General features: G+C 39.1%; 5 protein-coding genes across 5 annotated transcripts; all 5 read right to left on the bottom strand.

Annotated features, from left to right (window-relative positions):
• Positions 1–10,134: 10,134 nt before the first annotated feature.
• ATC70_005572 (uncharacterized protein) lies at positions 10,135–12,683 on the bottom strand (the record flags this gene model as incomplete). The annotated part of the gene is made up of 4 exons (XM_064824857.1): positions 10,135–11,815; positions 11,878–11,912; positions 11,991–12,536; positions 12,603–12,683. The coding sequence occupies 4 exons, from the start codon at positions 12,681–12,683 to the stop codon at positions 10,135–10,137; spliced, it is 2,343 nt and encodes a 780-aa protein (XP_064680234.1).
• A 261-nt stretch (positions 12,684–12,944) lies between these two features.
• Positions 12,945–14,633, bottom strand: ATC70_005571 (uncharacterized protein; the record flags this gene model as incomplete). Its single annotated transcript, XM_064824856.1, has 2 exons — positions 12,945–13,003; positions 13,073–14,633. 2 exons carry the CDS (start codon positions 14,631–14,633, stop codon positions 12,945–12,947), a joined length of 1,620 nt encoding a protein of 539 aa, XP_064680233.1.
• Positions 14,634–14,839: 206 nt separating this feature from the next.
• On the bottom strand, positions 14,840–16,050 carry VMA9 (H(+)-transporting V0 sector ATPase subunit e; the record flags this gene model as incomplete). Its single annotated transcript, XM_064824855.1, has 3 exons — positions 14,840–15,448; positions 15,513–15,525; positions 15,602–16,050. The coding sequence occupies 3 exons, from the start codon at positions 16,048–16,050 to the stop codon at positions 14,840–14,842; spliced, it is 1,071 nt and encodes a 356-aa protein (XP_064680232.1).
• A 2,768-nt stretch (positions 16,051–18,818) lies between these two features.
• Positions 18,819–20,414, bottom strand: CDC55_2 (protein phosphatase 2A regulatory subunit cdc55; the record flags this gene model as incomplete). Its single annotated transcript, XM_064824854.1, has 6 exons — positions 18,819–18,998; positions 19,054–19,187; positions 19,242–19,559; positions 19,610–19,702; positions 19,765–20,199; positions 20,258–20,414. 6 exons carry the CDS (start codon positions 20,412–20,414, stop codon positions 18,819–18,821), a joined length of 1,317 nt encoding a protein of 438 aa, XP_064680231.1.
• A 717-nt stretch (positions 20,415–21,131) lies between these two features.
• Positions 21,132–21,760, bottom strand: ATC70_005568 (uncharacterized protein; the record flags this gene model as incomplete). The annotated part of the gene is made up of 2 exons (XM_064824853.1): positions 21,132–21,601; positions 21,655–21,760. 2 exons carry the CDS (start codon positions 21,758–21,760, stop codon positions 21,132–21,134), a joined length of 576 nt encoding a protein of 191 aa, XP_064680230.1.
• Between the last annotated feature and the right edge of the window lie 2,328 nt (positions 21,761–24,088).

Below are 24,088 nucleotides of genomic sequence, written 5' to 3'. Positions count from 1 at the left end.
TTGCTTGAAAACTCCGCTGACCTAAAAAAAATTTGCGAGGGTTTCCCCCTGTTTTGATGTGAGGCAAAATTTTAAGCTCCGCTATATATATAGCAATATAGCTGTTACTATCATCAAATTTCCCTCAGGTGCTAGAGCATGCCTTACTTACACCACCTAGCTTTAAATTCAGGCATTGAGACCCTCAATCATCACTAAAGTAAGTAGCGATAACCAAGTGGAGGCAGCCTATCTACCTCCTAGCCTCGGATAGAGTCTTGTTGAGCTTCAGGGATAGGCACATCCACACAACGTAAAAAAGGTATGCTTCAAAGAAACATAAACATAATAAAAGAAAAGAACATAGTACAATAGGAGTAGAGTAGTACGTAGGCAAAAAAAAGGGATACTCACACAAAGTGAATCAAAGAAAAGTATAACAAACACAACATCAGAGAAGTTCAGAACATCTCGTTGTTGTTGCATCAAAAATCAATGCATGAGCAACATGCATGGCAATAGTCGGATGTAAAGCAACATAACTGTAATGAAATAGCCACCCAAACGCAACTTAATTGAAAACCAAAGTTCATCAAATAGCACTCATTCAAATTCATGCTATTTGGATCTATTAATGAAAGCGCTCAAATGTACATCAAAAACCCATTTAAAAATACTAAAGTAAAGATACACGCTTATATCGCACATCGTGTGAATGAATCACTCCTGATCACAGTGTATTCAATCACACCCATGATGGTCGTAATAGGTGATGGTATCTTTATCCAAATAGAATTAAATCAATAACAAGCATATTCAAATATGACAACTATGCCCTGCTGCCATAGTTGCACAATATCCCAGATAAAGGATTCCATGCTTCAATAACAAACATCACACTTTAAACCATCAAGGTTACATTAAATCATGCTATGACGATAGCTCACCCAAGCCCATCAAGGTTACTCAAATCGACCCTTATGGCCAGTGCTCCTGCATTGACTACCACTTTAAATCAAACATCAACAACATTTGCCAGATATCGCAATAGCAGCACCTATTGCTCTCTATCATCACTAATCCTACAAGCCAGATGCAAATGTATAAATACTCTTCTTTTTTTTACTCAATTCCAGGATCTTCAGTTCATTTTATACACAAAATAAAATACAGTTGATTTCTATTGTATTTTACTATTGCTTTATTTTTTTTTGTGAAATCTATTTAAACCTGATTTCACTGCAATAACCAACAAAAGAAGAAGAAATGCGTAACAAAGTAAACATCATGAATGCATTATCATGACAAAGGAGGCAATAATACAAGCGTTCAAAGAAGTTTTATATCATTGCGACCAGAAGAAAGAAGATACTTACCACTTACCACCACCAGAGATAGACCAGAGGATACGCAATCACAGAATATAGACCAGAGAACTAGCATGAACCAAAGACAGTAGACCAGAAAAGACCAGATTAGCAGCAGCAACACCAGTACCATAGACAAACTAAAGGACAAACGCCATCAGCAGAGACCAGACAAAGGCCAAAGAAGATACTTACCACTTGTCACCTCCACAGATAGACCAGATACTACGCAATCACCAGGTATGAACCAGAGAACGAGCATGCACCAGATACAGTAGATCAGGAAAGACCAGATTAGTAGTAGCAGCAGCAGCAGCAGCAGAAGCGCCATAGAAAAACCGAAGAACGAACGACACCAGAAACCAGAGAAAGACCAAAGAAGCAATCACCAGAGTTAAACCAGAGGACAATCATGCACCAAATACAGTAGACCAGAAAAGACCATGTTAGCAGCAAAAGCAGCAGCAGCAACACCAGCATCATAGAAAAACTAAAGAATGAACACCATCAGCAGAGACCAGACAAAGACAAAAGAAGTTACTTACCTCTTATCACCACCACAGGTAGACCATAAGAGTATAGACAATCACCAGATATAAACCAGAGAATGAGTATGCAGCAAAGAAAATAGAGCAGGAAAGACCATATTAGCAGCAACGGCAGCAACACCAGCTCCATAGAAAAACCAGAGAACGAACGACACCAGAGACCAGACAAAGACCGGAGAAGCAACCACTAGTAGATATGATAAACCAAAGACGCAGACAGCAGAGACAGCAGAAAAGGAATGGCAGCAGCACCCACGTCAAACAGGCAAAAAAATTATCAAAACCTAATAAACAAACTCAATTAGTATTAATTTTACGCCTTCCAGTGCTCGTTATCGAATGGTATCTAATATATCCCACTTCAAAGAAGCAGTATTAAGTTCTTCTAACAGTACAAGACAGAGTTATCGGAAGCTAAAGTGTTATTATCAATCAAACGGTGTCCAAAACAACCATGGTTTGATACTAAAACACGTTTTGCAAAAAGGATAAAAAACAGGGTTACGGAAAAATGAGAGGGCACCCTATCCGACGTCACGACCAGTAGATTTGGTCTCAGTCGTCTTGTACCGTAGCAGCCGTAACTGCGGCAGTTTAATCTGAAATTGTGCAGTGGTATTTTCGTGTTCAAACTTGACTTGATCTTACATCCTTTAGACGTTTTTGCTTAACTTGACTATGAAAACTGTCGTTTTCACACCCAACTTTCTAATACAACTCTAGAGGACTAAAGAAGCCGCATCGAATGGTGCTAATTACGTTCAGCTTCCAGACCGAAAATAGTGAGCAATTTCCAAAAATATGAAAACAGGTTTTCAGTGATTATGTCAAAATATAGCATTTGCAAGTCTCATAGAAAGAGCTTCTAATGTTGCATATCATCTTTACGGTCAATTTGATCTAGTATGTATCATAGAAAAAGTCTTCATTCTTAAGGTGAAAAACGCGATCGTTTGATTTTCAAGAATTTTCCCTTGCTAATACTCATGGAAAAATGATGATTTTCATGAATTTGCAATGATCCAAAAAAAAATTGAGATAAGACATCAATATGCAAAGCTTAGCCAAGAAGAGTCGTTTGGGGTTATTCCAAGCGCTCAAAACGCTTTGTGGCATGAGTTATTCGTGCTTGAAAATGTCTAGATTTGCACAGAATTTGGCCTAAAACTAAGGCGTAGTAGTTTGTTTTGTGCAATAAGTAAATTATAGCTCTGTCTACTGACTTAGATGCTCTGCATCGTACATTATTAAGAAATCTGTAGTATCAACCCTAGGCGTGGAAACGCTGTCCGCCGTTCGTGGTGAGATGCCCATTATGGCTCAAAACCTTTGCCAAACAACCATAATGTTGCATACAGACATGCATCTTAGGCTACGTTCACTTTCTCCTCAAGCCACGTTTACAGTATAGCAACGTAGATAATGTTTATCGTATCACATCACATCTATATTTACAAGTCCAGTAAATTGTGTGTGCACGAGTGCCTCAGGAACTACAATAGATTCAATCTCCCTAATGTCAAGATGTCGAGATCCACCTACACTACATGAAACATATCGACTTAGGTGGCCTCTCAACAAGCTATACCAGCAATCAATAAGGCCCTAGTGGCCTGCTATTTATGTATGTATACCATCTCAACATAGTAGTTGTGGAATACATCACTACGGCCCAACTGATGTTCTCATGAGAACATCGACGTGCTCATATGAGAATCTATTTGATGTTCTCAAATGAGCACATCGATGTTACCGAAAGGTGAAAAATGCTCTCATATGGGAACATCGGCGTTCCTAAAGATCTATTATAAGTCTGCCGATGTTCTTATGAGAACATCCGAAATGTTCCCATGTGAGCACATCTATATTCTTATACGAGCACATCGATTTTCAGAAATTTGAAAAAAAGAATTCTTCTACCGGGGTCGAACCCACAACCTATCGGTTGTGGATCTGACGTTCTTCCCACTAAACTACTCGAATATCTTATTGAAATATATTCTTTTACTTTAATAAGTAGTTATTAGGTAATTTTAAATTGCCATTTTCTCGTGCAATTTATAATACGTTTAATAATTTTATGAATCTTACAGATAATAAAAGTCTCTCTGTTGCCTACAGTACTATAGTTTAGCTATTCAAACCATTTTATTCATGTGGAAAACTACACCTTCTCAAATGAGAACATCAATGTGCTCATGAGAACATCGATGTTCCCAAAAGAGCACGTCCATGTTCTGTGAGAGCATCAGTTGGGCCGTAGTGCATCCGCTCTGATCTGCATTCTGACAGTTCATCCAGTTACCAGATTTAGATATAAACTGTATGTACACTGGATTAGATGTACGATATCGATTTATACTATAAGAAGATATGGACTTCAGATACGCTAGTACTATAAGATTCATACTATATAAGATATAGGCTATAGATGGCACCACGGACATGGATGGCACTATAGACTTATACTTGTATTCCGACATTGACTACGGATGTTTACCATATCTGGATAGGCACCAAGATTAATGCAATATGAGCTTGTTGCTTCAGATGTGCACTTTATGATCCACGCTATAAGACACATGCTTATATCCGTGATACTAGCTACAGATACTTTATGTACTACAGACTTGTACTATATATGAGACATGCTATAGACATGCATACGATATGCTATAGACATGCCATATATCCAGATACATACTAAAGATGTATGCTTAGCGATATAGACTCAGATATGTACTATTGATATAGGCTAAGGAGATTGTACCTATCGGATACATGCTACTAGATCGATATTAATTATCCTTATAGAAAGGATAGATCAGGGTGCTTTGGATGAGAGTCTATATATTCATCCAGGCAAAGCTGAATCATGATTAGACATTAGTTGATCTGAGTTGACTTATTTGTCAATCTAACTAATAGAACTTTTATCCATTGTTATAGTATATGTTGTGCCAGAAGGGCTACAACTGTCTATAAAGATTAAGGTATTCTTGATGGGTAGATATGTCTGTGTTGTGCAACAACATGGACAAGCTATGATAAGTGAAGTGCATCTCAGTTATCTAAATACTGAGGTTCACCAGATGTGATAAGCGTTGTACAAGATAAATTGCTACTTTGGCATTCAGAACTTAGTATAAATAGAATAACTCTTGTCTTCATCAATAAATCTTTAGTTTTTGTGTCTGATCTTATTCAAATAAGTCAATCCTTTTTTTTTATAATATCGAACATTTTTTATAAGCTACAAATAATAATTCTTTTATTCTTTGTGCTTAACAAATAGAATCTACGACGTCGTCGTTTTAGGTCGAATCCTGTTCAGATCTAGCCGTTTTCAAGCACGAATAACTGATGCCACATAGCGTTTTGGACGCTTGGAATAGCCCCAAACGACTCTTCTTGGCTAAGCTTTGCATATTGATGTCTTATCTCAATTTTTTTTTGGATCATTGCAAATTCATGAAAATCATCATTTTTCCATGAGTATTAGCAAGGGAAAATTCTTGAAAATCAAACGATCGCGTTTTTCACCTTAAGAATGAAGACTTTTTCTATGATACATACTAGATCAAATTGACCGTAAAGATGATATGCAACATTAGAAGCTCTTTCTATGAGACTTGCAAATGCTAGATTTTGACATATTTACAGAAAACCTGATTTCATATTTTTGAAAATTGCTCATTACTTTTGGTCTGAAAGCTGAGAGTAATCAGCATCGTTTGGTGCGGCTTCTTTAGTCCTCTAGAGATGTATTAGAAAGTCGGGTGGGACAACGACAGTTTTCATAATCAAATTTACCAAAAGAGTTTAAAGGATGTGAGATTAAGTCAAGTTTGAACACGAAAATACCTACTACTGCACGATTTTAAATTAAACTGCAGCAGTTGCGGCTGCCACGGCAAAAGGTTGAGGCCAAACCTGCTGGCCGTGACGTCGGGTAAGGTGCCCCCTCATTTTTTCCATTCCCCGTTTTTTTTTTAACCCTTTTTGCAAAACGCGTTTAGTATCAAACCATGTTGGTTTTGGAACCCTTTTGATTGAAAGTGACACTCTAGCTTCTGATAACACTGCCTTGTACTGTTAGAAAGACTTGACACTGCTTCTTTCAAGTGGAATACGCTAGGTACCGTTCAATAACGAGCATTGGAAGAAGGCGTGGAATTAGCACGAATTGAATTTTATATATTAGGTTTTGATAATTCTTTTTGACTGTTTGATGCGGGTTTTGCTGCCATTACTTCTCTGCTACCTCTGCTGTCTGCTTCTTTGGTTCATCATGTCTGGTGGCTGCTTCTTTGGTCTTTGTCTGGTCTCTGATGTTGTTCATTCTTCGATTTTTCTATGGGGCTGGTGTTGCTGCTGCTAATCTGGTTTTTCCTGGTCTACTGTACTTGGTGCATGCTTGTTCTCTGATCTGTCTCCGGTGATTGCCTATACTCTTCTGGTCTATCTATGGCTGTGGTAAGTGGTAAGTATCTTCTTTCTTCTGGTCGCAGTGATATAAAACTTCTTTGAGTGCTTATATTATTGCTTCCTTTCTCGTAATAATGCATTCATCATGTTTGCCTTGTTGCGCTTTTTTCTTCTTCTTCTTTTATTGGTAGTGTTTCCTCTGTAGCTTTACAGGAAACAACATTAGTCATTATGTCGTATCGCAAACGTATAATACCACTTTGCGTATTTGTGTCATGTTGCTTTACGGCCGACTATTACTACCAAGCGCGTTGCTTATGTATGCATTTTTCTTGCCACAACAACGAGATGTTCTGAACTTCTCTGATGTTGTGTTTGTTATACTTTTCTTTGATTCACTTTGTGTGAGTATCCCTTTTTTTTGCCTACGTACTACTATACTCCTATTGTACTATGTTCTTTTCTTTTATTATGTTTATGTTTCTTTGAAGCATACCTTTTTTACGTTGTGTGGATGTGCCTATCCCTGAAGCTCAACAAGACTCTATCCGAGGCTAGGAGGTAGATAGGCTGCCTCCACTTGGTTATCGCTACTTACTTTAGTGATGATTGAGGGTCTCAATGCCTGAATTTAAAGCTAGGTGGTGTAAGTAAGGCATGCTCTAGCACCTGAGGGAAATTTGATGATAGTAACAGCTATATTGCTATATATATAGCGGAGCTTAAAATTTTGCCTCACATCAAAACAGGGGGAAACCCTCGCAAATTTTTTTTTAGGTCAGCGGAGTTTTTAAGCGATTTGATTGGCCCAGAGATTGAAGCACCGAAGGATTCTAGCTAGTTGATCTCCTATTGAGCTGTCATTTAGCATTACTTTGTGTTTGTAATCAAAAGGTATCCAAATAGTTACAAATTATAGTCTTCTTTATTTAAAAGTATGATAAGGTATAAGCATTTATTCTAGCATTCATTTCGCAATAGTTTGATGTGAGGAATGTCTTTTAAATTTATCATAAAAGGAAAGTTATATAATATATACTACTTCAACACAGTGTTGTTTGTGTTGTTGTTACAACAGTATTATTCTGGTCAAGCCGCCACCAGACGATTGTTATAATTGCTAAAAACTATAGTGCGACATTGTATGTTTTAAGGAGTAGCAGTATACCTTTTCCTCAGCCATCAATGCAGCAGTGCTATTATAGATTTATTTGATTTCGCAATCTCTTTGCAGACAAACTGGCTGCATGAACCCAATTGTGGAATTTGAGGCTTGATAGACTAAAATTCACGGAAAAAAAAGAATAAAAAAACAGTAATGTCAACTTGATAAAGGTATGTTTTATTATCAAACTGACAGGTGTAAAGTAAACTGAAGTCTCTCTACTGGCCAGGTAGATGGTCCTTCTTATATACTATAACAATGGATAAAAGTTCTATTAATTAGATTGACAAATAAGTCAACTCAGATCAACTAATGTCTAATCATGCTAAAAGACAACTCCAGCAAGCTAATCATGATTTAGCTCTGTCTGGATGAATAATTAGACTCTCATCCGAAGTACCCTGATCTATCCTTTCCATAAGGATAATTAATATCGATCTAGTAGCATGTATCCGATAGGTACAGTCTTCTTAGTCTATATTAATAGTACATATCTGAGTCTATATCGCTAAGCATACATCTTTAGCATGTATCTGGATATATGGCATGTCTATAGCATATCATATGCATGTCTATAGCATGTCTCATATATAGTACAAGTCTGTAGTACATAAAGTATCTGTAGCTAGTATCACGGATATAAGCATGTGTCTTATAGCGTGGATCATAAAGTGCACATCTGAAGCAACAAGCTCATATTGCATTAATCTTGGTGCCTATCCAGATATGGTAAACATCCGTAGTCAATGTCGGAATACAAGTATAAGTCTATAGTGCCATCCATGTCCGTGGTGCCATCTATAGCCTATATCTTATATAGTATGAATCTTATAGTACTAGCGTATCTGAAGTCCATATCTTCTTATAGTATAAATCGATATCGTACATCTAATCCAGTGTACATACAGTTTATATCTAAATCTGGTAACTGGATGAACTGTCGGAATGCAGATCATAGTGGATGTATTCCACACCAATGAATCTGTTAGACAGTTACAGTAGTATCATTTGCGGCATTGATGTTGGGCTATAACCTGCGATAGAAAGACGCCCTAACAAAAGTGATTTCGATTTCGAGGTTGGGGCCATCGAAAATCGCATTTTTGAAATATTAATGCTAGAGCTTTGACAGTAGCATGTTTCTGTGAGGGCCTGTTAATTACAAGTGATTACGAGTAATAGATCAATGGATGTAACGTTGGAAAACGTTGTATTAAAAACCGCTTGACTATGCGTAGCTCAGTTGTGGTTTAGCAAAGAGTTGTTGCTGAGAATAAAAGGATTTTTGTTCTGTTGTCAGATATAATAGGTGAAACTCATGAATGAGAGTACATAAAGCACAGAACAAGGGATAATTTTCTTTTTGCAAAGTGATCAAGTATGCATAGGCTTTTGTGTGTGCAACGTTTGGATTATTGAAGATACTGAATCAATTTGAAAGATCATTATTGTTGTATCTGCTAAATAGTATGAATTGCTTTCTTTCTAGTTGGCGATCACTGCCGAGATGTAATGCTTCATTGAGGGATACTAGCCTCGCTCCATGAATATCGAAACAATGATCTCTGTAAAGCCGACTTGTGCGGAACGTATTATTGCATACTTTGAAATGAAAATTGAGATGCGTCAAGGTAGGTAGCTGATTTCTGCAAGTTTTGTATTGCGGATCCAACATTTTAATGGCTTTGGTGGACATTCTATGACAATGTGTGCTTACAAGAGATGTCACAGTACTTTGAATTATTCCAATTATTTGAGATATCTGGCAGTAATTAATGGTTTTTCCTTCGTATTGTGCAATCTCCATCGATGTGTTTGATACAGCTTTCTACGCTTGCACGTCCATTTGCATGAAATGCAGTGAACATTGGAATCATCATTTTGGGATCACGTTTGCGAAAGATTGATTTGAGATACGTTTGATGTGTTTTTTCTTGAATAGGTGCTGTACTCTTCTTTGCATTGTAACATTTTTCGCAGCAAAGGCCGAAATAATTAGGGCCATGAATGTTTGGTTCCAGGTTTGCATGCTTGAAATGCAAATCCACCGCTCGAAGATTGTAAACTGATTTGCTCTGATCTAGTACTGACATAAGGCTGTCGTTCGTTTCGTTGCAAAGGCGGCAACGAAATTAATAGCCTCTTTTGGTGAATTCAAATATATAATCTATGTGTTTACTGTTTATTAGCAACGGCTTTGTCACATCAATAAGCTATACATGTCTTACCTGAAGCTCCATTCTACATCTCCATGTTTGGTGATGTAGTAGGTCTTGTTTCTATACTGGCTTGATCGCCAAAGTTGTCATCTGTGGCGTATTCTAGATTGACTTGCTTATAGTCCCCACTGATTCGGTCATCTGTCGAGTTGTTTTCGTCTCGCCTTCAATGGAAGCCTTCTGAACACCCTATTTGACTTTTGCTTATTGATTTGATACTGAAACACAAAAGAAAAAAGAAAAAGTCTTCTTCTGTAGTAGTAGTTCATCTCGACTTTACAAATCAACGTGGTGCAACCTTACAACAATTATACAACAGACTGTAACACAGTGTGAGGTTGACAATAAAGATGTATTTATTCATGTCGCGATGGTGATATAAAGAGTAGTATATTATTATTTACAGATATACAAAAACCAGATCAAGACTATGTAAAAGTGGTAGTAGTGGTATGTTCAACAGCTTGACTGGGATATGCTTGTTTCGAAAATGCATATAACATGCGTCCATAAATTGAGGTGGCAGATGATTTCTTTTTCGCGGGTTTTTTCGTGATCGAAGCTGTACTGGCTAAAGATGTAGTGGTTGAGAGTGCAGCGGTTGAAGCTAATACAGCCTCAGGTAGTGCCGGTTTTACAGGCGATTTGAAATCTTGCAGAACCATGCCATCCACATCTTTAGACACAACACCTACTGTACTATGCCGTCTAATAGCTGCTGGCCTCTTCTTGACTAGTGCTAAATCTTTTATGGTGGCATTCTTCTTGAGTTGCACATTTTCTTGCTTGAGCTCTTCCAATTCTACCTTGAGCGACACCAATGACTCAATCAGAGCCATTTGTCCTTCATTTACCATGTCGAATTTACTCTGAGCCATTTCCAATTCGTGATTTAGTTTCGCGCACTGCTGTTCCAATTCAAAATTCTTCACTTTGACATGGATCAACTCTTTATCGTGTTGGTGAGGGTTGTGATGATAATAGAAGGTGAGACTTGTAGCAGGCGTCATGGCATTGTCGTCGTCCTCTGAGTACGCTGTAGAGGCAGTAGAGTTTTTTCGACTGGATCGTGTGCTCGACATATAGGAAGTAGCAGTTGGCAGCATGACAGAGCTCTCCTCATTGGCCTTTTTTTGCTGCTGTTGTTGCTGTTGTTGCTGTTCTCGACATCGCTCAAGTTGTATAATCGTTAATTTCAGAGCATCTCTTTCACATTCTAAATCCTGTTTGTCATGCTCAATTTCGTCCAGCTTAGCTAGTGTTTTAATGTGAATTGCTTTTAAATTGTGCAACTCTGTAGCCATCACATGTGCTGTAGTTGTTTTAGATGATGATGATGGAGGTGGGGGTGTTGCTGTGAAAGGTACAACGGGTGGTTTGTTGTAATTCCAGTCTCCAGGCGACGAAACAGAAGACCATCTCTTTTTGAGCACAGGTGGTTTGTTTGCACTCGTGGTTGACATGACTGTGCTACTAGTACTGGCACCAGCTGCACTTGTTGATCTCTGAATATCCGGTTTCTTGCATGTTGCACTGCGTTGTTGTTGTCTTCTTCTCTTCCAGAACCCAACCTTGTTGCTATGTGTAGTAGTCATCACGGCTTGTGGTGCCTGCTGTAATTGCAGTTTTTCTTCGTCAGACATCATGTTGTACTTGGTAGCAAGCGAGTCCATCTTGGCTCTAGTAATCATGTCAGATAAGGCCATGGCATCTCGTATCACATGGCCGTAATTGTCTGTGTAGGGATCACACAACTTTTTCGATGTGATAAAGTCCAGTACATCTTCAAATTCAGAATTGACTTGATACAGCAGCGCATCCTCCGATCGCTTCAGCATAGCAATGGCTACACGCATGATAGTTTCTGCTGCACCCTCTGCAAAAACAATGTCGTAGATACGTTCGATAAGCGGGATAGGAAATGCATAAGCAAACAATGTCAAGAACCATTGAGAGGCATACATGGCGGGGTGAATAGCGTGCGAGTCTAAATAGTGCGCTAGTTTGGGCACAATGTCATGCAGCAAGCTGGAGAACTGGAATAAGCGAAGTTGCAGTCCTTCCATGTTGAGAGTGAACATGGACCTCATCTCATATGTCTCCATCAGCCTATGAAGCAAGGTAAGCCTATTTTGCCGTCTTGGATCAACACACGCTATGCACTCTCTTACCTGACAAACACACAAAAGGATTGAGTTTCAGGTATCTGCAATGTGATGAGCGTACGGTTAGTAGGTAAGTGTATGTGGTAGATCCTTGTTTATCCAGCTTTTATATACATTACATTCATCAAGAGCGGCCCCACCAAAAAAGCTAATCCTTGACAATAACCCACATCAGGATCATACAAACTATACGATTCCAGAATGCGCTTCATTCTACTCTGTCCTTGGCCATTCTCTTGCTTGAACAAGTCAATGCGTGGAAACGTCCTTGCCAGATCTCTTTGAATGATCCTTTCATGCGGTGATTTCTCTTTACATAGCTGTTCGTAGACTGTTTCCAGGTGCAATGAAGCAGATTTCGACATGGCTTGCCACATGAGTCCTCGCACTCGTGCTGGGATACCAGATCTTAGCTTGAGTGACAGCAAGTGAGGTAGTCGCAGTGCAACCTGATCTGAATCTTGAATGACAGCTTCCCAGAATCCCCAGTCAATTTCTTCTTCTTCAGACCCACATGGATGGTCATCGTGCGCTACTTTGACTAGTTTTTGAACAGTGGAAAAATGGGCTATAAGTTCATTGGATTGAATGTAGATGGACTTTGGGTCTTTTTCTAAAAGAATGTTTTGCCTTTCAATCTGTGCCAATATGAATGCTGTGGAATCCTTTTTGTCATTGATTTAACGTCCATTTCTCAGGGGAGAATCAAGGGGATGGATAGGGTATCTTACCTGTGGCGGTAGTAATGCATTTTCCTTTTGAAGTCTGTAGAACAAGCCGTCTTCGTTATCGTCTCTTTGCTGAGTGTCCATTGTTGTTGCCATCGTCGTTGCTGTTGTGAATTGTTTGCAGAAGGGAAGAGAGAGAGAGAGAGAGAGAGAGAGAAACAAGGAATATTTAATTTGATTCTTTATTAACAAAACAGAGAGTTTATTGAAAGATCAAAAATGCAAGGGGTTCTTTTTTTTTTGTATTTTTTGATTTGTATATATATACTTAGGGGAATAAATCGAGAAATAAGGGGATGCGATATCTACACTGATGAAAGAAAATGTACAGACAAATGCTTTTTGTTAATGCCATGAAAGCAATCGAGTGAGCTTGGTGGTGGGTACTTCAAAGAACGAGTAGCCTACATGTCAATTTTTGATAAGTATGTGTGTGTGTGCGTGTGGCTATGCTCTTTAGTTTGACTGTATACCTTTGCGTGCTATCAATATCTCCATTACAGGACTCAACACGCCCTCGTAATCCATATATGGATCATTCAAACCAGATATCTTACTTGCCCAATCTCTCTTGATCACTCCCCAATTGTACATGTCGTTTGGTGTAAATGTACATGGAAATGCCTCCAACAATGGACCAAACAGCTCTGGGTGTGTATGCAAGTCGGGATAAACGTCGTTTGTCATGTAGTAAATCGGATAGCGAGTATCAATGTCCTTTCTGTATTGGATGCAAGCCGACAATAACGAGCTTCTTTCGGGGGCGGCACTCTGCGACAACAAGTCTTTCAGCGCTGACTCTTGGAACGGCATGGCAGCTGACAGGGCCTGATGGATGGGCATATCGCCTGTCAATTCACGCACAAGCGACACCATCAGCTCTGTCTGCGTTGAGTGGTCCAGTTGTTGTAACAATTCCAAAGATGAATAAGGTGTTCCATCTGCATGGCTCTCTTTGAAGTGCTCGACATAGGTGGTGCCATCAATTTCAGCATTCTCCATCATCATGGATCGTTGATTGGCCAATTCCGTTTTGGTAACAGCTTCTAGATTCATGTGGATCACATTGTAGATATTGGCGCCTCCCATTTTGGCAGTAGTTTTCTGAGCAGCTAAATTGGTTTCATGGAATTTGTTTGGTGATGTGAATACGGTACTCCTCAGCCCCTTTTGCAGCGCACTCTGTTTCTTGCTCGTACTGGTCTGAAACCGAAGCCCAAATACCAAGGATCCAAACTGAATGTAGCGTTCATTCAGCTGCAACAGTTGATCTGCAGTGACCAGCATTTTAAGAGGAGACACTAGCTTTTTGCTGGCCTCCACTTCGTCTAGCACTTTCCCTTTTCCGCCAAAGATGCCACTAAACCACCTGTGGCCATCTACCACCTTTTGTTTATCCTGCACATCCCAATCTGAACCGTTGCTTGGAAAACTGTTTGGATCTACAACCACCACGTCTTGTGATGAGAGCTGTACATGGGCCAACATGGACTCTTGAACGCCCCAACCATGTCCCCATGTACGTTCATAAACACGAATACCAAATTGAGTTTTGAGTGCGTCTAAATCGAAAAAGGTGGACCAAGGCAGTTCAATCCACTGATTCAAATCTCTGCAGGGCTGATATTCTGTGCGCCAGTTGGGTGTGTTGGATAAACAGGATGCTTTCAGGGATTCCTTGTCTTGCGATTCATAGTACTTTTGTAGGATGGGATACGGTGCCCAGGGTATATCACTGGTGCCTAGTCGAACTTGAGGTAGAATAAGTGTGCGGTTTGTCTCCAACGCGATACGGAAAGCGTTCCTAACAGCTTCATGCTGAGTAGCAAAATCGCCATGGGGAAAAAAGGACATGAACTTCTCGTCGGTTGTGCTTGCTGTCCTGTAGTGCGTAGCCGGAGGAGCAACAACAGCAGCAGGAAGGGCATCATCTTGAGGGATGCTGTTGTTTGATTTGTATACAAAATGAGTGAATAGGAATGTCACTGTGACAAACAGAGCTACTACAGTTGTTATTCGCAGTGTATTTCTCATTTTAATCAAGTACAAAGAAAAAAAAAAAAAAAAGGAAAAAGAGCAAAGGAGAGAAAGTGATGTTTAAAACAAGCCCTTAATTTAATTATATTTATAGTGTCTTGATGCATATAGTATTTGTTTCACCTGCTGTAATTAATTTGCGACTTGTTATATAAAGAGAGCTTTATTTGATAGAATGAGGTATATTAATACTATGATACATGTTAAGCATCAGGAAGGAAAGTGGATTCCACAATAATGTTGGTAACTCTATAAGGGTCAATGTTGGAAGCAGGACGACGATCCTCGTAATAGCCTTTGCCCTCAATACCAACATGACGAGGAATACGGATAGAGGCACCACGGTTAGCCACACCGTAACTGAAATCATTAATGTGTCCCGTCTCATGTCTGCCTGTAAGACGCTGATCATTGTCTTCGCCATACACTGCAATATGCTCTGCGTGACGGAGGCTCAGCTTCTTGATAGAGTTTTCAATGGCTTCAATACCGCCTTCTTGACGCATGGCTTCCGTAGAGAAATTGGTGTGACATCCGGCACCGTTCCAATCACCTTTGATGGGCTTGGGATGAATCGACACGACAATACCGAAATCTTCAGATACACGTTCAAGGATATAACGAGCAACCCAAAGATGGTCTCCCATATCAATACCAAGACAAGGGCCTACTTGGAATTCAAATTGACCTGGAGCGACTTCAGCATTGACGCCAGAAATGTTGATACCCGCATAGAGACATGCTCTGTAATGTGCTTCAACAATATCACGACCAAAGATTTTTCCTGCACCAACACCACAATAGTACTTGCCCTATGAACAGCATATATTAGCTACCACAGTCAATGAGATGAGGGACATAAATCTTGTCATTTACCTGGGGTTCAGGGCTATGATGATGAATCAACAAATGATACGTTAGCATACACATACAACACTCCTTTACATGCCAATCTCTCTACTTACAAACCATGCATTGGCCAACCATAAGGCTTTGCAGTCTCAGGATCAAACAGCATGTATTCTTGCTCAATACCAAACCAAGGTTTGCTGTCAGCATGAAGCTCCATAGTCTTTTTACAAGTATGACGATAATTAGTAGCATGAGGCGTACCATCATTGTTAAAAGTCTCACATAAAATCAGCTTGTTGTTACCGCCACGGAAGGGATCAGCAAAGATGGCCACTGGTTGAATCAAGACGTCCGAGTCATGGCCTTCCGCTTGTCCAGTAGATGAACCATCAAAGTTCCATTCAGGTAACTCGGAGGGTGATTTGGGCACAAAATCAAGCGTACGAGTCTTGGATCTCAAGCCATTGTTTGCATCAATCCAGATGTATTCGGCCTGCACTTTATCATGTTGAGCGAGAGAGAGGTATTTTGAGAGAATGCCAGAGTTGGATACAACAGCCATTTTTGTTTTGAGAGAGTAATGATTCAAACGAAAGAGGAGGAAGCGAAGCAGGACTCGTTGCTTTTATATACATTGGCATAGTAGATTCCATCATGTGGTTCTGATATAGTTTGATATCATTTATATACAAGACTTGAAAGGGGGATTATCTATTCAATTACCAAATGTTGGTTATTTGTGTGCCCTCTTTTTTTTTTTTTTTCCTATCTTTTTTCTTGATTTGAACCAATCTATTTCTTTCTGTTCCTGACTGATTGGATCATTTGTACATGCCATGTATCTTGGCTTGTGATTGTATTAGACTCTTTCTGAGAACGTAATATCTCTTTGGCATGATGGAGATGCTCTTCCTTGCTGATGTAGGGCTAGATAGCAGCCTTTGATATTTAACCAACTGGCAACTCATTTGTGTAACTGTAAACAGAGGTTGTAGTATAATCTTATCAAGTTTCTTATCATTAATTCCATGAGAATATATATATATATATATATACATGTACAAAAGCAGACCCAGTTTTGTGTGTATACCTATAGCGCACTATCTAATGCAGGCCAATGGCTCTTATCAATACGTGTGATCCTTAGGGATGATTGGTCATTTTATTCACCAAATGTTAAAAAAATATCTGGAAAAAGGGGATCAAGCTTTTGTCATGTTGAATATGAGCCTAAATGCATGATGTTTGAATCACATTTGTAAATGAGAGAGCTCTCCGGTTACTTATCTCTTTGTGCAACTGTGGACATGAATTGGCACTATGCAAATCACAGGGTCAAAGCAGGCAGGCATCTAAGCAGGCATAGTATCTATACCGTTGAGTGTGTGATGGCTTGCTCTTTTTTTTTTTTTTTTTTTGATCTACATGACACTCTGTCATAGAACTCCACTACTATTGCATCCATGCGTGATTTCAACAAGGTGCAATAAAACGTCATTGTCATCAGATGATGAAGCATGCGATGGTCCACTCTGTCGTTCATTCTCTGCTTGGACGCATTGATTGGCTTTTCACATCAAATTGTGACATCTTGACTAGAGCTCAATTGGCTACATGTACATTGCCAACAAAAAGATCTTATCATTTATAGCCATCAAAATCGAAACTTGCTTGAATTTCCATCAATAGAATAGTTGGAAAATCAAAGAAGAGGGATGGCAGAGAATGATGTTGAGCATAACCAATAACAACCCAACTGATGTATTTGCGAAACCTCGGCAACTTGTTTCGATCGCCTGTTTGATTTTGGAGCCCTTCCTTCCATTGGGATTATATATATAAATATATATATATATATATATATATATAGATATAGATATGGTCTAGGTTATCAAGTGAGTTTCTTCAGGCATATAAAAAGAGTTTATGCGTCTAATTCAAGCAAAGTAGGATAAAATCATTTGACATGATCAATCTGTAATAGCTTTACAATGATGGACCATTTCTAGCCATTTTGCATACAAAATGCAATCAAATCAGAAGCCAGCTTTACACGGCACATACACTGAATCATTAGACAATGTCAAGCATTCGCTATGGACATAAACTAGTGTTCTCATTGTGAAATCCTTATACTAGCTGCAGTTTTCTTATTTCCTAGTTTCATTGCAGGCTTTGAGCTAATTGGCTGATCAATCAAACATAAATTTGCATAATTGCTTCATTCTGTCAAAGGGGCCCGTCATACTCTTCCTTTTCTGGGGCAGGCCCTGTTCAAATAATAATGATATGGAGGCATATTGTCAATTTATGGTTTTATTGTTGGAACAGTTGTAAAATTACAAGAAAGCGCCATTCAGCAAATCGATCCAAGCAGTATAGCGTACTCTATCTACCATGTACAATTGTCTTTCTGATAAATCCTTTGTTACAATCTCAAGCAACAATCAAATGTCTCTCTTCTCTTCTGGTGTGGGGAGCCGTTTTGAGCGGATGCATTGTTTAAAAGACGCTCCACATTGCTTTTCAATTGAATGAGGAGCTTTTTGGTTGATTAGAAATGTTGAGACATCGTATCAAAAGTAGTGTAATACGGGCACCTTCTTGTATGTGATTAATTTCCTGCTTTAACATTTATACGATTGTTGGAAGATCAGGGAAAACTAAAAGACCCCAAGGAACAACAACTAGACTTTTGCAGTCCAAAAATGACAAGAGAAGCTGATCAACTTGTTTACGCCCACTGTGAAGGTCACGAAAGCAATCCATGTGCCTATTTCACTAAAAAGTTGTATACAGAATTATACGCATAATCCTCAAACACCCAATCCTCTTCTTCTATGAAATTGCGTGTAATATCTTGGCTCAGTGCCGTACGACGACTTTGAATCTCATAACCATAGCACTAAATATCATAGCCATATAGGGGGACCCATGAAAATGTCACCCATTGAATATATTATGGATGGCAAGTATGTGGTTTGTCAGTTGTATGCAAGTCAGCCACCTTCTTACCAAATCAATCCCGCCCAATATCGTGTTGGGCTATACTTGTTGCTTATTGTGTAGGCCATGTAGCGAGGCTGCAATAGCTAATGAGTAATGGCAACCGTTTTACTTTTGATAAGAGGAGACTGAGTAGCGTTTGTTTTATTCTATATGATTGATACACCAAAAGGCTATATGGTAGTTCCAGCCTTTGCCTGTTTGTGCTGCTGTTGTGCCAGCTTGCAGGCCAAAATCACGAATACTCGATAGCTATATAAGTTTTATTTCATTTAGACGATCAACACTTATTTTTTTGAATAGTAAAGTGGCTAGTGATTTCATTTAAAAACTACTTAAAAAGTGTCCTGGATAAGTCTCCTCACTCTCAACAATTGAATCATCGGTATGACCTCTTGATACGACTACTTCGCCATAACAAGTCAAACGTCCTATCTTTCTAAACTGAGGAGGCCATTCGTCTGCTAGGTATTTTGCCAGTGACATTAAGCTCTGTGCATCCATCTAAATTATACAGGTCGGCCATCCATGTTTTACATTTTTGTTGTCATCTACATACCCCTCTAAGTATAGCTGGCGAAACGACTTCAGGCACAAACAAAACGTGCACTCCAACATGCTCCACGAGATACATAGAATTGACACAAAGGCCAATAAATTGATGATAATAGAGACTGTTCTTGCTAAATGCGGCTAAGAGTAGCACATGAGACAATATTCATACTAGTAAAAGAAAGAGTTATTTACCTTTCAAATGATGAAACAAACTTTTTTCCAACTGCTCCTTGTCTTTATGGGATGATTCACGCAAAAGTTGCTCTGTAATCTTTCCAATTTGATAAGCATGCAGCATCTGTCGGCATTTGTTGAGATGTGATTGATATCCACTGGCTACTAAACCAATAAACTCATTCAAAGGCTTCCTGTAAACTTGCATCACATCTTGTACATCAAAGGTGTCCAGAAAAGCTTTTTCCTCGGCTGATTTTGGTTCGTTGATAGCCTCCATTCTCATACGGAATATCGTATTGCCTCGTTGAGGATAAGCCTTGATGAGTTGCATCTCTATTTGACCCCGTTAGACAAGAGTAACATTTGCAACACGATGAATGTACCTGTGATTGGTTTGGGTAATAAAATCTGTTGAAGAGGCTTTTTAGTGAAACAGGTTCCTTTCAAGCTTGCAAGTAAGGTGATGGTGGTTGTATCTGATTCAATCTAGGGTTAGACTCGCTGCCTCTGCTTCTTCCATGTCGTTGTTGATACTTACACTTTTCAGTCCTTCTACGATCCTTTTTTGGTTGAGGGGCTTGTATGTCATTTACTGCTGATAGAGCCGAATCCATTGCAGCGTGATTCTCGACGCTTTCGTTGTAGTTTCCAGTGCTTGGTGAGTGACATTCAATATTTCTCAAGTGGTTTTCATCACTCGCTAGGTGGCTTTTAATGTCTGTAGCCTGGCTTTTGGTCGCTAATGGGTGGATTGTAGTAATTCTGAGGGAACTTTCATTGCTTAATCTTTGGCCAGTCGTCGATGCATCTGCTTGATGGCTCTCTGGGACCACAGTGACGCTTTCGGTGATAGCTGTATCAAGGACCTCCTGTTCACTTGAGTGCATATACGCCAGCAATTGCTCTTGGTCATTTGCGGTTCTATATCCCATAGAATTTTGAAATATCTCTTGGAAGATAGGATACGAGATATCTAACATGAAAGCAACCGTTAGCTGTACGCAGCTAGGCATTGATTCAGCAATTCTTACTCCCATCAATTTCTTTAATGGAGATCAGTATAGCCTTCAGCTGCTCCTTCTCGTCCAAGCTCATGTCAATATTATTCTCAACATCCCGTAGCTGAATATCAGTGTGTAGATGGTACAGGTCGTTATCTATTGCGCGAGTGCTTCTTTGAGTGTCCATGCTTGATTGAAAAGAGTAGCTATTTCTTGATGTTTACTCTTTGATTTTTGAGGCGTTTGAATCGGACTGTTCCGCTCCTTAATGCAAAGTTGGGTTATAATGACATGCTTGTATTAGGCCAAGTAAGAGCAGAATCTACGTTTTGAACTGGTTTATTTGTCAGGTTTGCGGTAGTTCGTCTGATCATACTACAAAGCATGGGTTTAACCTTGCCATTATATACATGTATTTGTAAACTGTAAACATTAATGAATAATAGACTATTCTGGAGTTGTGTATGAATGGGCCCATAATAGTATTTACACTCATATCCAACAAGGCGATGGGATACAATGTATGTAGTAAGTATTTGATGTTATGCAGGAAGCGTAGTGCGACATCTGTTGAAAACCATCGCCCTGAATTGTGTGCACTAATTCAGAATTCAGGGCATCAGCTTCCAAAGGACTATGTACTACTGTTTATTTGATAAATGTATAGAAAGATATAATACCATGCGCTAATTGAGTATTTGTGTGTATTGACAAGATTTGAGAATTGTGCATGAATTTGTAAAGTTAGGATTGCGAGTCTCCGTTACTGTTTTTTGGATGATTTGGGAATGCAGAGTATACAATAAGACATATTCTTTCCAAGAAGTGACCAAGAATGAGATGTATGGCGACAAGAAAGCTCATGTATAAACCCGTCTTTAATGGATGCTATGTCTTGATCTCCTCACTTGTACGAATACTTGGCTGTTTTTCTTCTTTTTACTACGAGTTTTTGTTGTCCATACTCTTCCAAGTTTCTATGCTCCTTCTCGAGTACGGTTTTATAGGGTAATGCTGCTTTGGATTTAGGGCCTCTGCGTCGCTTAACTTTGACTGACACTCTACTCATCTTGGGATCATATAGCAGGCGCTCTAGCATGTTTTTATAGACCTCATTCTGTTTGCCATCTATATTCTCTGTGTGGTGTGTGCTTGTGTCACTATGCAGCTCAACATCTTTGGCAAAACGCCTGTTTGGCGCTTCCAATGTCAGAGTTGTAGCTTCGCTTGTCAAAGCTGTGGCTTCGCTTGCCAGAGCTGTGGTTTCCTGTGTAGTTTTCGTGTTTGATACTTCGTTTATCATGGCTGTAGCCTTGGATGGGATTGATTGAAGGGATTGATTGAAAATGCTATTTATGATGGGACGCAACGTGTCTATGCATGTTTGCTTTAGACGTCGCTTGTCTAACCCTACCACTATCACTTACTTCCGTCTACGTTTTTACAGGATTTCAATAAAGTTTTCAACGCTTGCTTCTCATTCTCCTTGTAGAGCAGAGCTCTGTTTGATTCTACTATTCGAAGCTGATGCATGATATAGAAGCGGTACAGGTTTTGATCTATTGGTTGTAGCCCCTTCTCTTGCATGGTCATTGTAGAGAAAGAAAGTGAATAGAAGAGAACAAAAAGTGGTTGATGCTTTCAAACAAATAGTTTCAGGACGGCAGGTCTACGTCTGGTTGTACAAAGTTGCAGCCCAATCAATAGAAATGTAAACTACGGTTTTTACATGTGGATGTCGATTCTCATCGTAGGCAAAATGTTGCAGAATTTTGTTGAGTGTCTATCTAAAAGCTTGATACTGCTTCATTGGCCTCTACCTACAAGAGCTGTACATGTCCTCAAAGTTTGAGAAAATAGTGATATAGCTATGATGTTTCTTAACTTCACCTGTCACAGGTAAGGGCTTCAAGCAGCTTGGATCTCCGCTTCTAGGATGAATAGATCCAGGTACAGGTAATGCAGACCCGGATGCTGATTCTATGGAAGTCATCAAAAGAAAATACAAGGTATTTTTATAACTCCAGCTACCTATTGATATTCGCATCTATTATACTAAAGAGGTGTATATGACGCGAAAATTAGATTATGATACACTGTTAGTCTTATTTAATGGGAGAATGTTACTATAAGACCCCCACTAGATGGTAGTGATCCATCTCATGTAGCTAGCGGTAACTCAAGCTACACGAGCAACACCAAAGATTTGATATGTGAGCTGAAAGTTACAACAAAGCAAGGCTCATAACTGTATTCTTGAGAGAAGAATCTGGAAACAGCTCAAGTATTATAGTATTAATGAGGAAGGCAACCTAAAAGTGATTAAGCAGACTGCAATGGTACTATATACCGAGTTTATAGAAGTATTAGAATAGTTTGAAACAAGAGTGCGAGTGACGACCGACTACACTATTAGGTAAAAGGTATGCCCACAAGACTGGTGTTAGTCATGTAGTCGTGAACAACCCAGATTTATGTTATTGACGTATATGTGCTCTTCTGTTTAGCCTATAATAATAAAGAGCGTCAATAGATAAAGCAAAAACAACAATATTTAGTACGATAGTTTGCCTTCAAAAGAACTCAATCATATATTCAGGCGTGCTTCATTTTTAATGCCCAGGTATGAATTGGATCTATTCACAGAGCACTAGTAACAAATGTCGTACTAGATGTAAAATAATAGAGACAGTAGTATAGAAAGTGTCATCGATACCTACCCAGCAACGAGCACATACTCAAGTAAGGCTTGCCGTCGTATTGTTCTCAAAAAAATATATGCTTATTTAGATTGTTACGATACTCTATCACAGAAAATTTACAATACTATGTATAGGATCTCACTGCACAGGAGATTGTCAGACTCACTGTACTGCCATTCCAAATCAACAGATGATCTAATTATGGCACCCAAACCGTATACCACACTGCAGGAGGAACTCGAGTTTCGCACAATGGAGATCAAAACGGCATTATCTATGCTGGAGAAGGTACTTGAGATACACTATTCATGTGTCAGTCAATGGTAGTATGACTAACCTTCTTTGGGAATCAGGAAGCAAATAATAGTGAAAAGAGATCATTGTTTGAGCAGCAACGAAAGCTTTTTTCTTTATTTTTCACTGATCCTTTATCATTCGAGATGTTACATACTGATTACAGTTAAAAACTGCTGCTTGCGTCGCCAAAGTTGGAAATATAACCATTTGTTGCTTGTATTATCTTACAGACACTACATGGAAAATGAGAAACAAGTTGTTTGTTAATATCCGAAAAATAAAAGCCTAGGAATCAAAGGTAGCGAACTCAATCGGAACCTGACCCTAATAATTATTGCTGGTAGTAGCTCTTTACATGCTGAACCACTTGATACTACATCTATCCAGGTCAGCCATCCTTAGAATATTTCTAACAACGGTGATGGCTTGGCTGCTTAACGCTAATACAATCAACCATCATTAGAACAACAACGGAGATTAGTAATCGATATATTTTAGTATCCAAAACACTGAACGTGATAATTAAGAAAACTACCCATCTACTGTAGGGGGAAAAACTGTCCCGTTCGTTTAAATAATCTTGACTTTTACCCAGTATATTGCCAAAACTCGGAAAACAAAGCCACCCCATACTGCGTTCGATAGAACAGCCTATAGGAATTACAGCAACATAAAAACCTTATGGCTGGAATATATTTTAATCCCAGTATAACCAGCTAAAGTGAGACGTGGCAAAAATGTTAGGTGGGTAATTCTAGATGATATAAAATGGTTGATATCTCTACTTCCAACAGGCGTATTGAAGAAATCTAAAAAACTACCCGCGGTATGCTCAGGATATTTAATATCCCAGGAGCACTCT

Source organism: Mucor velutinosus (genome assembly GCF_035048745.1).
Source record: "Mucor velutinosus strain NIH1002 chromosome Unknown tig00001544, whole genome shotgun sequence".
Taxonomy (NCBI): domain Eukaryota; kingdom Fungi; phylum Mucoromycota; class Mucoromycetes; order Mucorales; family Mucoraceae; genus Mucor; species Mucor velutinosus.
The sequence above is the reverse complement of the archived record's forward strand: the minus strand, read 5'-3'. Positions and strand labels throughout refer to the sequence as shown.